This window comes from Lissotriton vulgaris, chromosome 5, assembly GCF_964263255.1.
Source record: "Lissotriton vulgaris chromosome 5, aLisVul1.2, whole genome shotgun sequence".
NCBI lineage: Eukaryota > Metazoa > Chordata > Amphibia > Caudata > Salamandridae > Lissotriton > Lissotriton vulgaris.
Window position 1 is genome coordinate 251127573 of NC_141693.1, and position 17314 is coordinate 251144886.

The 17314-nt window shown below is 40.9% G+C and overlaps 1 protein-coding gene across 1 annotated transcript in view; it reads right to left on the reverse strand.

Moving 5' to 3' along the window:
* Window positions 1–5604: 5604 nt before the first annotated feature.
* Window positions 5605–17314, reverse strand: part of LOC147710625 (F-box only protein 44-like) — a 73398-nt gene continuing 61688 nt past the window's right edge. Inside the window, exon 6 of the mRNA XM_086921301.1 lies at window positions 5605–11825. Within this exon, the coding sequence (XP_086777427.1) occupies window positions 11595–11825 (231 nt within the window). The 3' untranslated portion in view covers window positions 5605–11594. The remainder of the gene's footprint in view (window positions 11826–17314) is intronic.

Sequence of the window (17314 nt, forward strand, 5' to 3'; positions counted from 1 at the left end):
CAGGGTCTCCAGAGGCATATTTGAAGGGTTTCTGCTTGTATACACCTGTCTGTTTTTTTTTATTCCTTCCACCAACTTTACCTCCTGGTTCAGATTCCCTTTATTTTGCTCATGCAAAATAGCGATTTGGTGCATTTTCGTTATTCGGTGCATATCGTTGCGACTAGCTAATTTCCGATTCGGTAATTTACCGTGGAGTTATTTTGCGATTCTTTATTTTTTTCGGATTTGGGGGTGATGCATTGGTATTTCAGGTTTTGTGTTCGGTAACGGCCTGTTTTACCGATTCGCTGTTTTACCAGGAGCTATTTTGTTTGATGCATCTGCCAGATACTATTAAAACGCATACTTTAAGCAAGCACCCACATCTAATTTTACACATTCATTCATACAGGCTAAATAAAATTACTATACTTTCAGTATACCAATTTCTCTTTCTCCTTTCCTGTTCACTGTATTTTTAGTTAATGTTCTCATCTAAGCTCCCTTCTATTTTCCCTTCTAGTATAGTCTCTAGCAGGTACACATTTTCTTTCATCTTACATACACTCACAATGTCTTATCTAAATATACTTTTATATACTACAACCTAATTAACATACATGTAAAAGCTCTTTGCTGCTCTCTCTGTTTTATTTCTATGTCTGGTAACATCAGTTTTCATTCCAAATCTCCAGTCAAATCTCCTGCAAACCACCTCCTCTGCATAGTAAAGCATGTACAATTGGGTAGCCCTCGCAATGTGCTCTTACATATGCTGCTCTACTTAACAAATTACAGCATTCCTTTTATCTTTCTTTCTTGCTATACCACTTTTAAATGGTCAGTATTTCTTTAACCCTTTTCATGCTTCCTGCGAAAAAGCCCAATTTAGTTGTTTTTTTTCCCCGCGAATCTGTGTATCACCCAGAACACTCAGCGCGGCCCCCTGATGTAACTTCGCGGCGTGGTTTGCATATTTACATGGGGGGCTGCCCTGAGCACTGCGGCGGCTCAGCAGATATCGCGAGTGACCATAAAAACATTTTTTTTCTACCCCAGTACAAATGCTTGTCCTTCATATTTAACCTATCTAAGGAGTCCGGGAAGCTCTCACCTGACTCCTTCAATTACTATGCAAGCAACATTTCGGCCCCGGGGATAATTTCCCGACATATAAAATGGTGGCTGTAACTTTTCTGTGAAGGTGCGGCCAGCCCATCAGAACCCCGCTTTAGCATGTGAACCTGCATATTCACCCCGGGTGGATCAGTTGAGGGTCTGTGCCCCAGGATATGCAAATTTGGATTTTGTTCTCTAAAACTACTGAATATATTTACACCGAATCACAAAAAGCATGCTTTGTGGACCAAGAGCTAGCTTTCTACCACATTTGGTGTAATTCCGTTCAGCAGTTCGGCCTATTGTCGTGTTCAGAATCCCAATGAAAATGAATATGGGGAAAATGTGTTTAGGGACTACCCCTTTTTCTCGGCCTCACTTGACAGATCATCCGGAAACTTTCAAGACAGCAGCTGATGTGAGCGTCATATTAGTTTTTATAATTTTGTGAAGAATCATCAACCAACGGCAAAGAAATTGGCAAAACAAGAAATGCTTTTCCTATAGAAACATTCTCCTAGCTATAACTACGTACTGGTGGCCGCCAGTAGGTAACATACATATATATATATATATATATATATATATATATATATATATATATATTTTTTTTTTTTTTTTTTTTTTTTTTTTTGGGGTAGTAAGGGAATTTTTAGGGTTTAGGTGGGTATGGGTTTTTTGGTTTAGAGCTGGTATGGGTTTTTGTGTGGCAAGGGAATTTTTAGGATTTAGGGTGGGTATGGGTTTTTGGTTGGTAAGGGAATTTTCAAGGTTTAGGATGGGTACGGGTTTTTGAGTGGCAAGGGTCATTTTAGGGTTTAGGGTGAGTATGGGTTTTTTGGGGGTGAGGGAAATTTTAGGGTGGCAGGGAATTTCTTTGGGCTCAGGGGTTGTGGGTTAATAGGGTAATATATATATATACTATTTATTTAAAATGTATATATATAAATATATAAATTTTAAACGTACTTGTTGCTTTTCTAGAATGCATATGCCATTACCACGGATGTCTTAACCACAACAATGTAAGTGTTTACAAGTAAGTATCAACCCATTACACCCCCTGTCACATATGGTCACTTGGGTTAATATGGGTTGGATGGTAATATTTTACTTTGTTAAGCTTGGACAAGCATCATTGCCACTTTAATATACTAGGTCTTAGGATAGTCAATCAGGCTGCTGCGGCTTTTGGGATGTTCAATTATGCACTTTAAGATACATTTGCACTTTAGCAGAGCTACCTCTATGGTACCTCTATAGTGGTGTGTTTTTTTATGTTTTAGACTAGGTAACTGTCTAAGCTCTTACATACGGCTTCTTGGGAGCCTCCTGGTTGGATGTCCACATGGTACGGGGGAATGGCAGCATCCTAGTTTGTTAAGCACTGATAAGCTTTATTGGCACTTTATCATACCAGCTGCAGGTTATATAACTAGGTTGCCATGGCTATTGGTTTGTTCAGTTATGTGCTTTAGGTGTTAGTTCCCAGATGAAAGAAGACATTGCATGGATAATTTGTAAAGGTTGTAGCAGTAAGTTATTTACTTTATTTCGGGTAACATAAACCATAAAAGCAGTACATACATTAATTATAAAAACATTTAAATAAGCAAAATACGACACACAATACATTTAAAAGACTGCACAAAACATATAAGGAGCAAGTTTCCGTTGAGACATTTGCAATAGTAGCTGGGAAAATAAATCCTTTATTATAAAAATAGCTATAAAAAACTCTACTGCATGCCCGTTCTCCTCCCTGCCAGCTTAGTGTGCAAATTATCTAGGCCCATGTTTAAAACCTAGAGATGGCAAAAAACAATGTATTCCATAGTGTCACTTCTAAGGATTCTGCTCGCTACCTAAAAATGAGATGTACCTAGTAGCTTACAAACAGGAATGTTCCACCTCCTTCGGGGTACAGGGTAAATTGGGCAAAAAAACAGCTGATGTTCATCTGTTTCTGGCATAGTCAGATAAAATGGGCAATTGGAGGATGTAGATCCTTTCTTGTCACATTTGCTGGTGAAGGAGAGCAGAGGCAAAGTGCCAAATCTTAACATCATATGCAAGGTTATGTTGGTGCGTGGAACGGGATTTGGATCCCGTGGGGGCAGGACTTTCACATATCGTAAATTTTTTATAGAACAAGGCAGCTAGTGGTTTGGCCTATAGATCGGTGAACAACTTCCGGTCGGCCATTTCTGCAGGACACACTCACATTGACGGTAAACCGGTGGGTATGCACCCTTTGGTATGCAAACTCCTCAAGGGCATACGGGTAGCAAATCCTCCCAAGCCCAAGTATTCTGGGCTATGGGACGTTTCATTGGTCATCAAGCTCCTCGATAGTTGGCCTGCAAACGACTCGCTTTCCAGAAAACAGTTATCTGCGAAACTGGCCATGCTATTATGTTTGTCAGCTTGCAGAAGATCGTCGGATGTACGCGCCTTGGACGTTACAGGTAGAGTATTTACTCCGGAAGGAGTTTCTTTTACCATTACAGGTCGTACAAAGACCCTGTCTAGATGGGTTGATTATAATGCTTTCCCTACCAATTCCAAATTATGTGTGGTCCAATGCTTAAAAGCTTACAAGGAGTGTACTCGTTCTTTGAGACCGGTTGGTGTCACGCAACTTTTGATTGCTGTTCAAAAGCCATTTAAACCTGTGTCCTCCGCTACTATTGCAAGATGGCTTAAGTTTATCATGAAGGGGGCTGGTGTTGATGTTCAACTGTTTGGGGCGCACTCTGTACGTGGTGCCATGGCCTCGAGGTCGTATTTATTGGGAGTTAACATTCAGGATATCATGCATTGTGCTGATTGGTCGTCTGAATCGACATTTAAACAGTTTTATTATAAGCCGGTGGGAGATATTACATCTGTTGTTGTTGATACAGCGTTAAACTAGCATAATCTGAAGCCTCCGGCCCTGTAATAGAATTAAAAATTAGCTAGCATTTGCGCCAAGAATTTTCAATTCTATTACGGACACAGAGGCGAGGATTATCCCACCCGGCTATGTTCAAATGTATGATCATGCTTACCCACCCGTTTTGATATGCTTACGGCAGTTTTATACAGGAATTACGGGTTGTTATATTTTTCCTTTTCCTATAGGCAAAGACAAGAAGTCCGAATGAAGAATCTTCCGTTGAAGAATGAAGTTGGAACGGTGTTTCCTGTTATTCCCTGTTGGAGAATATTATAGACTTTTGGTTGTTGGACTTATTCTGCAAGTTCGTGCAAAGAAAGAGGACGCTGGAAATGTTACCAGGACTCTTATAGGGCTCATGGAGGCGTGGCTAAGGCTAAGCATCATGGCCTTTGTAGTTTATTTTTACTAAACTGTATGTTTATTGGCTGCTGTGAAAATTACAGTAAAGAAAGAGAAGCATAATCCTCGCCTCCCTGTCCTTAATATAATTGAAAATTCTTGGTGCGAATGCTAGCTAATTTTTGATCCTGGAGTACTTATGAGATCAATGATGCCGTAAAAATGATGCACTTGAAAATGAGGTTGACTCTATGTCGATTGTCATTGAAAGCACAGCTGGTGAGGAATAAAGAAAACTGTAAAAACGTACATGCTCGTAGCCTATATAAAGCCCCATGAGGTCTTCACAGGAGGGGAGAGGCACTTATAGTCAAACACTATGGAAAAAGGAGAAGATTCTGATTATAAATGCGTAAAAATGAAGAAACTGAGTGAAAAGAAGAAGGGATGGATAATCACCTCCTAGGGGCTGCTCTTTGTCCAGGGATTCTGCTATGCCTTACTTACTTTGTCAAAGCTGCTCCCTCACCCATGACCTGCCTGCCTGTAGCTCCGATGAACACTGTCTGAAAAGAAAGCAGCCAGTAAAATACCTGATCACTTCCTGATTGCCTAGCGTGTGTGTGTCAGCGCTAGACAGCCATTTTTTGAAGGTCGGCATTCTAGTGCACGTATTCAAGCTCCAGACATTTGGAAACCACCGGTGAAAGAATCAGGAAGTAGTGTCTCTGCAGGCAGCCATCTTTTTAAGTTAGCGGTCTAGCACTGACATACATGCGCTAGGCAATCAGGAAGTGATCGGATATTCCACTGGTAAAAGAATCAGGAAGTAGTGCCTCTGCAGGCGGCCATTTGTTTAAGTTAGCGGTCTAGCGCTGACACACATGTGCTAGGTAATCTGGAAGTGATCGGATAATAAGAGGTGTCACTGGCTGGTTTCCCATGAAGGGTTCATGGGCAGGCTTCTGAGGAGTTTATGAGTTGTGTGGCAAAGTACAGTGGAAAGGAAGGTGTGGCAAGGAAGAGGCTACAGTAAAATACAAAAAAAAATCCACATACTTAAAGGTTTCTTTTTATCTCATTTCAAGTGTACATTTCTTGGTTTGGATTTTACAGAAATGCCAGAACATGGATTTTATGCTGCAGAAATAGCTTGATTACAAAATACAAGACAGCATAGTATATTAGTTACTATGTTTGAGGGTTATTTGTTAATCAGATTTTTTTTGTTCTTATATTTCTTTTATTGATTTTTGCAATTAAACAACAAACCAAATCATTAACACTCCCCCATCCCCCTAGTTCCCAGATCCAGAAAGAGAAGCATGCCGCCACAAACATATTTCGCTGTTAGCCAGTGCATTGTATCTAGGCTGTGTGAGTAAACTGTTGACAATACATATAGAGGCATTAATATTCAGTCATAGTATACCTCTGTAAACCCCCATAAATATTGATATATCAATCATCTCCAGGACCAACCTCATGTTCTGCAACTGGCTCCTCAAGTTGCTGGTGTAGACGAACCTCCACCAAGTCCCATTCCATTCTGCCCCCTTGATCAGCCCTGCTACACACCTATCTATGTCTCACCCAGCATTCCGCTCGTACCCATCTCGCTAAGTCCCACAACCATTTATTCCTCATAGGTGGTTGATTGGTCATCCAACTTAGCATTATACATTTCTTCGCCATAGTCAAGCCAGCTCTAATACCTTCTCTGCACATTTAGGGGCCTATTTACAAGACCCTATTGCCACCACAACATCACTTTTAAAGACGTTTTGGTGGCGATATGGGCTTTGCCTTATTTACAAGGCAGTGTTAAGCCACTTGAAGTGGCTTCATGCTGCCTTGTAAATAAGGTACAGTTTCACGCTATACTTAGTTGACATCTCTCCTTCAGGAAACAACTCAAGACCTGGCTGTTCGAGCAGTAGCGACCCCAATACCCCCCCCCCCCCCTCAGCGCCTTGAGACTCCTGCGATTGAGTAGCGCGCTATACACATTTTGTTGATTGATTGATTGAAAGGGGAGGCAATGGGTGTTGCTGTAAGCATTCCACAGGAACACCCATTGATTTTGACGCTGCCCCATTTTTACAAGGGTGGTGTAAATATGGGGCAGTGTCAAAATTAAGACCAGGGAAAACCTTGTCTTATGTTATGTTATGATATACAGACTTATGTAGCACACATTTACCCATAGGGGTCTTGGCGCCTGCTGAACATAAACATACTGAGCCGGGAGATTACTAGTTGTTAAATAGCCATGTCTTAAGTTCTTTTTTGAAGGTAAGGAGGGTGGGCATGGCCCTAAGATGTAGTGGAAGAGAGTTCCACAGCCTGGCTGTGCTATTAGTGAAGCTCCGTCCTCCCAAGTTCACTTTTCTGACTCTTGTGGTTGTAATCAGTCTAGCACTAGCTGACCGAAGATGTACGTTTGGAGCATGCCAATTAAAAGCCTTCCATAAAAATTCTCAACCTTCTCTATGGAAGGCCTTTTGGGGAGCAAAGAGTGCTTTAAATGAAATTCGCTGTCGTACCGGGAGCCAGTGTAGTTCCCGAATGCCTGAAGATACTGACTGATATTTGGGAATGTCCACAATCAGTCTGGCTGCTGCATTTTGTACCACCTGGAGATTCCTAAGTAGTTTTTCCTGGAGGTTCATATACAAGTTGTTACGATAATCTAGCTTTGACATGACTAGTGCCGGGACCACAGATTTCCTGGTGTTTCTGGGGATAAAAGGGAACATTTTCCTTAAGGTTTTGATGGTATAGAATGAAGAGGCCACTACCTCAGACACCTGGGCCTCATATCTGTCGGGCCACCAGGCAGGAGACCATGCGGGGGAGAGATTACCAAATAGTATATCCTCAATTTTACTTGAGTTCAACTTTAGGCAATGTCTGCTCATCCAGCTGCTCAGGGCAGTCATACAGTCATGTAATCTTAAAGAGTAGTTGACATCATTGTCCACAGCTGATACAACAAATTGGGTGTCATTAGTATAGGATGTTGGTTTTAGATTAAAACTTTTGATGAAAGAAGCGACTTCCGAGACATAGATATTAAATAGCGTTGAGCTTAATGAGGAGACTTGGGGAGCCCCACATGGTAGAGTGAAAGGTGAAGATTTAAACTGACCAAGATTCAGACTTTGGGGTCTCTACGATAGAAATTATGTTAATAAGGCAGGAGCTTTACCTTTGACTCTTGTGGCGTTCAGAAAGATGACCAATAACCCTTGGTCCAAGGTGTCGAACATTGCGGATAGGTCCAATAGAATAAGAGCTGCTGACCCTCCGCTATCTAGTGCCATTCTTATTTCTTCAGGGGGTTTTATCAGTGCAGTCTCCATACTATTGTTCGCTCTAAACTCAAATTGACTCTGGTCTAAAAGCTGATTTTCGAGAATAAAGTTAGATAGCTCTGCATTGATTATTTTTTCAACCATTTTTGTGGGCAGGGGAAGTCTCGAGATAGGACGATAGTTGGCAGGATCCTTAGTATCAAGAGTTGGTTTTTTGATAAGAGGAAGAATGCAGGCTTGTTTCTAAATGGTAGGAAATGTCCCTTGAAGAAACATTTGATTAAACACTGAGGAAAGATGAGAGGCAATAGGCTGAATTGCAAGCTTTAAAATCTTAGGGGGACATGGGTCATCTGGAGACGCAGATTTAGCATCTTAGAGAAGAGAGGCTACTTGGTTGGGAGAGGTCGGGGTAAAATCTGTGAGTGGAGAGTAGTCAGTCACTTCCTGGTCGTTTACATCCGTAATGTCATTAGATTTATCAACTGGGTCAAAGATTGGGTTGACCTTATTTCTAAAAGTACAGGCAAGTGTGTCACAGAGTCCCTGATTAATCGTGATTGAGTTGTTTTTTGTAACTGAAGTAAGCTTCGTTATAACCTGGAACAGTTCTTTATTGGAGGTGACAGCATTTTCAATTAAGTAGGTGTAATAAGGACTTTTCGTTGATGACCATCATTTTATATTTAGCAAAGGTAACTTTATATCATTGTTTTTCGGATTTCTCCTAATGTTTACGCCAGATCCTCTCTTGCCTCCTGCAGGCTGTTTTTCAAGTCTTAATGCCTTGGAGAACCAGGGAGCCGAAGGTTCTCCTCTGTACGTGGCTGAGATAGTGGGAACGAGTTTTGCAAAAGTAGATTCAAGCCATGAGGTGTAACTCATTGCTGAGGAGTTAACATCCATGCAGAGGTCTGGTTGGCTCTGTGCCAAATGGAGTGTTAGAACTGTAGAATCTATTTTATGCCATGGTCTGCTGGAAACCTTATTTGCCGACTTAGTAACAGTCTGACAGGATAGAGGTAAATTATATTCAAAGATTATTGTTTGGTTTTCAGACCAGGCTAGTGAGTGAGTTTTAAGATTGGTGATGGCAGGATTATTAGAGAAAAGTCCATCCAGAGTGTGACCAGCTTAATGCATGGGGTCATTTACCAATTGTTTGAGACCTATTTCAGATGTCACCTCTAGGGGGGATAGCGTGTCTTTATCAGTAGATGATTCTAAATGAAAATGTACACCTCCAAATGTTGTACAATGGTTAGATTGGAGATCTAGTTCTAGCAGCGAATGAAGGTTAGCCAAGAATTTATTTTTGGGGCTGGGTGGTCGATAAATTAGCATTACAGTGAAAGTCTCTTGATTAAAAATTGTCAATTTAAGAAGAAAAGCCTCACAGTCCATGGTGGGGATCTCTGAGCAGTGGGTATTTATCGCACGGCGGTGAATTAAAGCAAGACCTCCACTTCTTTTTAATGGTCTGTCCAACCTAAAAAGTTCAAAGTCACGGCTACAGCAAAGTCTGGATCAGTTGCCTCCCCACCCCAAGTTTCTGTTATAAAAAGTGCATCTAACTTAGCATTAGTAATGAATGGTATAAAAGATCTCCGCCAAAGAGCCTCTCATAGGGAGCCCGTCAGGTATTGCGTCGCCGACCTGACGAGGAGCAGCCCATATGGTGAAGCATGACACCTTGCCGGGTGTATGAGGGCCCTATATTTCAAGAGGAGGAATCCTCATCCTCCTACACTTCATGACCACATAAAACAAATTTTCTCTTGTATCGATATTAGGAACAGCATACCTTCTTGTATCTTCATAACCCCTGTGTACACATATAACGTATCAACTTCAAACGTGTATTATGGGTCACCCTTATTAATGAGATTTTGTATATCACGTTATAAATGTAGCATATGAAAATACATTATAGAAACTACATAAATAAATGCTAGAAATATAAAACAAAACGAAAATAAACATCTAATAGCAATTTTTACCTACAAACATACATGAATGTAAATTCACTACAAATGTCAGAGGTAGCGGAAATGACATCACACCCCACCTTTGATCCAATGGCATCATAGGAAGTGACATCATGTGATCTTTGACACTGAATCCTTTCAAGAGGTGATCTCACACGAAATTGATCATAAATCCATTACCATAATTGACACTGAGATATTAGGAACCCCTCATGCACACAATAATATAACATAACAGTAACTAACAGAAAATTGTCTATTTTCTATACCACTTCTATAGTAAACAGGGAGATAAAATTTTAGGAATATTGCACATTTCTCTATTTGACTTGCTGAAAAAGTATGAGTTTGATTGAGGAAGAAATAGTGGGAACCTAAATTATACTACAAGCTGTCAGGATTTAGTGGTTCCTCAAGTGTATACTCTTAATAGCCCAAGAACGTAATGTAATGAGAAATTACAGGGAGACGCATACAAAATAGGGGCTTCTCCACTTGTAGTAATTGATGTAGACCATAGCTTGAATGTAAATTATGTTATTACCTTTACTTATTCCTTATCAAAATCAATAAATGTTTGTTATGACCACTTGTACGGAATTTTCACCCATGCCAAGCACAAAGGTGAGGTTTTTATTCAAACACATCTTACATGATTTTTACAGTAATTATAAATCCGAAAAATGTTGTTTGAATTGTATGTCATTCATACTTTTATCAGGAGTGATGTGCACTGCTGATTGTATTTATTTAACTTAACCAAATGTTTAATGTTCCAGGTCGCAGTTGGAGCCGTAGAAAGCAAACAGTGCACATAAGCACACTGTTCACCTTCTGTTATTGGCATTTCCTTAGCAATCACTGAAGCAAGGGGTCCTAAAAGCAGTGGCAGGGGTCCCAAGGGGCAAACATGTGCAACCCCTAGTGAGCCCCCCAAATGACATCCATGCAAACATATTGGCTGGCACTTAAATACACCATCCAGATCGTGTTCCCAGATATGGTGCTTTTGCAAATAGACTAGTAATTTAAAACAACCCTACTGCAGCTGGGAAGTGAGTTTGGCTAGATCTGGGAATTTGTAATAGGTCACAGTTATAAAGTTTGATACTTCTGCATACAATTAGATTTTTCAGTCGACATTTCCTGTGTCTCTTTTGGTACCGGCACCACTGAAGTCTCTTTTTTCACATTAAACGAATATGAAAAATGTTGATGGCGGTGGTGGGGATCGAGTGAGGTGTTAAAAGCAGAGTGAATTGACTCAATTGTCGTATGACATAGAAGCCAGGGATTTGGGGGATCGTGGAAGGTGTGGTGTGGGTCAGTGGACGGTGAGGAGGCATGGGGTTCAAGCAAGGCAGTTAGGAATGGACTGTGATTAGCTTTGTAAATTAGAGTTATGGATTATTATTACTCATGAGGTGATAGTGCATTTCTCAGATACAGCATTGCATGGGTTAAGGATATTTCAGACTGTGATCTGAATTCTGAGCAGGTTAAAATGCAAGTGACAAGATAATTCCAGTCTTGATCATAGTAAGGAATGCCTGCCAAAATTGTTTAAAAAAATTCCAGAGGGTAACATAGTCTCTAAACTAAAGCATCAACTTCTTAATATTTGTCACCAACATAAATTGACTGCGATATGTCTGTTTTATTAGTTTATACTCCTAATCTCTCTTTCTCCACCCACTATCTGCCACATTGGGAAAAATAGGGGTCTATGCATGAACTAAACGACTGGAACAATGGTGCTTTCAGTCAAAAGCTCCCTGTCATGACTTAATACTTAAAGAATTAAATTCAAAGTAATTTTCACCATTTTCCACTGAAATCATGGCAGACACCTTCGCACAGCGCCTAGACACCCTTGGGCATTTGTGCGCTATACAAATTTCACAATCAAATCAAGAAGCGGTGTGCATTGCCATTCTTTGTCAGACAGTATACGGTAGGGGTACTTTTCTGGCTCATCTTGTCACTGTCCGTTTGCCTCCACCGGGGCTCAATCACCAGGCTGCTGCTTGTCACTCGCACTCCATACCATCCTTTCCAGTACCTGGAGTCTTTTCCACCATGCTGGAATTTGATGTATCGCACACCAGGACCATAGCTCTGGAACGTGTGGGTCATCTGCAAATCAAGCAGTGGGAAATGATCAAGTGAGAACGAGTTGAAGAAGTAAACCAAGGACTCTGATATATGTATTTAACCGGATTACTTAAATCTGTTTCTGATGTTCATTAAACCTGCATGTTCTGGGGCCCTTGCATGTTGTGAGTGGGCTCTTATAGACGAGAGAATTAAGGCAATAGGAAAGGATGAGCACAAAATGTGGAATAACCTTTTATTCTTTAATGTTTGACTGTCCAATATTGGTCCACGAGTGCTCAACAATTCCAGATTTTCAGGATCATGACCTACTATTTAATTAATTAGAATATAGATTAATTGCAAGCCAATATATATCAGGTGGATGGTCTGGAAAAAAAATAACTTGGCAAACGCAAGCTTAGACCAACACCAGATGCCTCATAATTTGGAGAAACAACTATAAATATACATTTTAACAGGACATCAGATTTGCTTGACCTAAAGCATTGTGGTCTGAAAAATAAAACGTGTTGATATTTTTTAATTCAAATGAGTGATTAGGTTTAGTTCTTTAAAATCATTACAAATACAAAACATATAGGGGCATATTTACAATTACTGGCGCATCCCTGCAAATTAGCAGGCATACGCCAGTAATTGTGTGCCATGTCTCCGCCACCCATGATGCGCCGCATTTACAATGCAGTGCACCATGGGGCAAATACGGCACAGATGCGTCACGCATCTGTGCCGTAAAGATATCACATTGCTGGAGTTGCGTCGCATGCGCGACGCAGCTTCAGCAATGCTCAGGGGGCCCATTCTACTAATGCTGCGTCAAGCCTTATGCCTGCTTCAAGCAGGTGCAGGGTTTTGACGTAGCATTGGCCTAAAAGTGACTGAGTGAAATCTTGTAGATTTCACTCAGCCATTTTTAGGAGGCGTCCCTGCGCCGGAACGCCCCCCCCCCCTCCCCTGCACCAGAACGCCTCCTTAAGGCGCAAGGCTTCACAACGTGACGCATCTCCCAGATGCGTCACGTTGTAAATAGCCCGCACCATGGCGCATCCTTTGCGCCGCCGCTGCGTCACAAAAGTGACGCAACGGCAGCGCAAAAGAGGCGCAAGGGGCTTGTAAATCTGCCCCATAAAGGTTAAAAACTGCATCTGTCTCAATGACTTATGGAGGCTGCCGTGGTACATCTGAATCAACACAATAAATAACAGAAGATGTATAATAAAGGAAAGGATTGACATGATTAGTCATGGTTTTTTTAATGTAATGCTGTGATGGCACTGGAATGAAGAAGGATCTAATGCTGACCACTTTGTTGGTTGTACATGTTTAACTTCATATGTTTTGTATTTGTAATGCTTACATATGACCATGCCACAAACGTATTCATTAAAATATCTTCATTGGTGAGGATCCACAAACACAGCTGGGCACATGGAACATGCTTTTTTTCTGAAATGTTGACCTTTCTATTGGCCAATGTATTCATGTAGTTGTGCAATTACTTATTTAAATAGCTTTAAAATAAGCATATAACCTTTCAATGCATCTCGCACTCAGTTTACCCGTTTTTAACAAATTTCACCTCACCATAGTTCTTTGACCCCCGAAAGAGAAATACATCAGTTAACTTGTCTGCTAACACCTTCCTTTAGCTGAAGAACCATTGGAGTATGAACATGAGCAAACTCGGAGACCGATTGTTAGGCCCAATCTCTATCATTCACAGGTTTCCTCTGGGTTGAAACTGTGCCCTAGTCTCTGTCAAGAATTAGATGATGTCTCCAATCAGAATACACAACGTATCCACAACTATGCACATTATCCGATTTAGTATGTTTTCCTAGCAACACAGCTATAAGTTCAGCTGGGGCTTGCTTGAGAGCTCCGAACCAATATAAGGATTAGATAATATCAAGTATATGTACTCAATATGTACTCAAATATGTTTAGAGAGCAACATATGCAGATTTTCCAAAGTCACTGCTGTAACAAATATATTGTGCACCACACTTTAAGTCCAAGTACCAATTATCTCATACATTTTTTGTGTGCTTAGATGTGCAAACACAAGCTAAGCCCATGGTTTTTATAAACATATCAAACACAAGGCGATGATGGACTGAGCGCTGAACTTTTCAGACACTCACCCCCAGTCATAGATCTAGGTTGAATCCATCATCATTCTTTTACAAACATATGCCTGGCACAATGCTGAGTACTTTCCCTGCTGCTTCGAGGTAGACAAGGCTACCAGTTGAAAGTTGCAGAAACAAGAATCATCGGGTGAATCAAGAAACTGACATTGAGGAGGATTTGATTATATTGCTACTTTCACAAAGGAAAATGTTGCTGAATACATTTATTCACAATTATAAACAATAATCAAAAGCTAAACTCAGCAACAATTAAGCCTAATATTCAGTTCATGTGGGCTAAATATCAAGCTGTTTAGGTTTCCAAACACTAGGTGTATTAAGAACTCATTATGACATTATGAGGCGTTTGTACGCGAAAGCATGAATAGATACCCTGTAAAATAAAGAGAAGCACAATTTTATCACAAAAAATTCAGAGAGTACCTTAGGAACCAACAAATGTTTGGGACTAGGGAGTTTAGATACATACCATAGGCCAAATCCTAGAAGAAACTTTGATGCTAGCAGACACTCTTGACCATAACTGACTTCTGAGGACCCAGCACTGAATTGTCCATCATAAAACCAGACCTGCACTGCATGAAAAATGTGTTATAAAGCAACAAATGTCCTGTGGGACTAAATTCATTGGGGAACCGCGTGTGTCTATCTAAAGTATCCGATCCAATTGTTCATATAAATTCTGATTCACTAATGAAAACACTAAGTCATTAATACAGTTCACTCTATTTTCTGTTTAAACAATTTCTTATTCAGCCGTATCCAGAGCAAGGTGCGAAACATACACTGTGATCATAGTGCAGATGACTTAGTGCTCAATTTGTGACCATATTTACAAAACGTATCTACCAAGGCACTTTATAAGCCGGAATGATTGAACGTTAACTTACGATAATTTGATACAGAGATAGTGTTTCATTATGTCTACAATATCTCGTGGCAATATATAGCCATTAAGAAACCAAAAGGGTGGGTTGTCCACATATCAACCTGGAATGACTATCAGGATCTCCTAAGGACATTGTCACCTGACCAACACACCACCTTGTCCGTGAGTGCCAGGGTACTTCCTGAATGCATCACCTGAAAGTCCAAAAGGCTAAGCCATATACTCTTGACTTCTGGTTCTCAGGATGCCTTCCATGCTCTGGCAGAGAGGTGTGTGCGACAAGTCAAATCGTCTGTGTATTTACCGAACATCTCCTCTATCCAACACCAACGCCACTACAGCTCAGAAAGTCATCATATGGAAAAAGTAAATTTAAGTCACAAACCTATGTCATGAAATGGATGCTGTGTAGTGTTGACTTTACATAAGCAATATTATATCAGTATCATATATATATATATATATTCACTGAAAAAACCATAGGTTTCAGGGACGTTATACTTACAAATTAGCATTTAAAAAACCTTTGAAATTCACTGAAAAAACCATAGGTTTCAGGGACGTTATAGTTAGTAGGACATTTCACTCATACAAAACCATTGTAATACCGCCCTTATAGTTAGTTGAGCTAACTATAACTCGCGCCCCCGCAATACGGTAAGTATTTGTATTCTTGCATTTGTATTTTTTATCTACTGTTCATTAACGCTCTTTTCGCAAGCTCCACTCCCCCCATCTCCCTTTATTCCTTCTGCTTCCCTTAGTTTCCCGCTGTCTCCTCCTGAGGCCACGCCCGTGCCTTGCAGACACCGCCACCAAATAGCCCTCCACACCTCGTAGATCAGCGGCGGACGGACCTGCCGTCCGCCGCTGGTCCCACCGCAATCCTATGCCATCCTAATCTGGCGGTGGGTGTTTTCTGTGGCCGCGGCGGTGAATCCGCATCCTCCGGGCCGGCGGTGGCTTCCGCCAGACCGGAGGATGCGGATTCACCGCCGTCCTAATGAGGCCCTATGTTTGTATTTGTTCTCGACCTACTCATTATAAAATTCAAACTAGGAATGTAGATGTGTTTTTAAAAATTGAAAAGGAAAACAATGATAAATAGAAAGAATTTGCTGCTTATCTGTTTGTGGAAGGTCATTTTGAGTTACGTACTGTACAATGTATTTGTAAATATTTTTACAATAAATTAGAAGAAAACAAAATGCCAGCTAGAGCTGTCCATAATGACTTCAAATTAGTTGCTATACCTCCTAAACTTACAGATTTAAATACAAAAGAGGACAACCTTATACAATCTGTGCATCCTTTTCAGGCTATAATTCGTATGCAGCCTAAAACAGGTAAGCTGCCTTCAACAGATCAACAAAGAGGTTTAAAAGGAAGAGTTGTGTATTTAACTTTAGATTTTAAATAACATTTTGAAATGTTTGTGTAGAAAGAGAAGATACTGAACCTGTAGTCATTCTTGTTAATGGTGTTCCCACAAATAGTCGGAAAATATGGCAAGAGTTAGTACATGTCACGAAAGTCCAAAAGGCTGTGAGAAGTTGGCCTGATATATGATGTTTCCAATTCTGGAACCACCTTGTATCAGTCCAAACAACCCTTATGATGATCGGTTGTAAGTCAACCTTATAGACCAGTTATCCTAGTGGTAACGTGGACAAAGCAGTCTTAGGCTAAACTCTGAAAGGCATGTGAAGCCAGCTGTATTACCATACACAACCCCCTTGAATACCAAATGAAAGGACACCACACAGATATATATTGAAAATATATATATATTTATTAACTACAAATATCCCCTGAACTCTTTATGAGCACAGAAGCACAAGCGTTAAACAAAACACATTTTAAAATACACAAAAGTTGCACAATATGGATGAGCCCTAGGGGCCACCTAAACCATATACTAAGAAAGTGGTATAAGAGATACCAATCGATAGGGAAACAGGCCTAGGGCCTTGGGAATTGCTGGAGCTGTTCGGGACTAGCAGTGACTAAGTCGGGAAAGGCCCGCGGGACTCGGGTGCAGTGTTTAAAGTGCACGCACTCACCAATACAAAGTCTATGGTGCGTAAAAGTTAGAAAGTTAGCTAGTTCGGAACCTTCCGAGTGACCTAGAAAGCTGAAACTTGAGACACAGGCCCTAGAGGTGTGTACCAGTGTAGGAACACCGGCGTTGCTGATTTACCTCACCCACAGGAAGCGGGTGCATAGGGTCGAAGTAGTGTCAGATTTCGTCACGCTGGTCGATGGTGCTTGGAGCTGAAGATGCTGCAGGTGGCTCAATGTGAAGAGTTCCGGTGGATCCAAGGGTGGATCTGAAGATGTGAAGACCTGAAAGCAGAGGGGACAATGTTCAAATTCACTAGCCAGGGACTACCGTGGATCCAGATTGGAACCAGGCGATGTCGGGTGCAAACAGGCGTTGAGGTGTAGCTTCTCTCTGCAGCCAC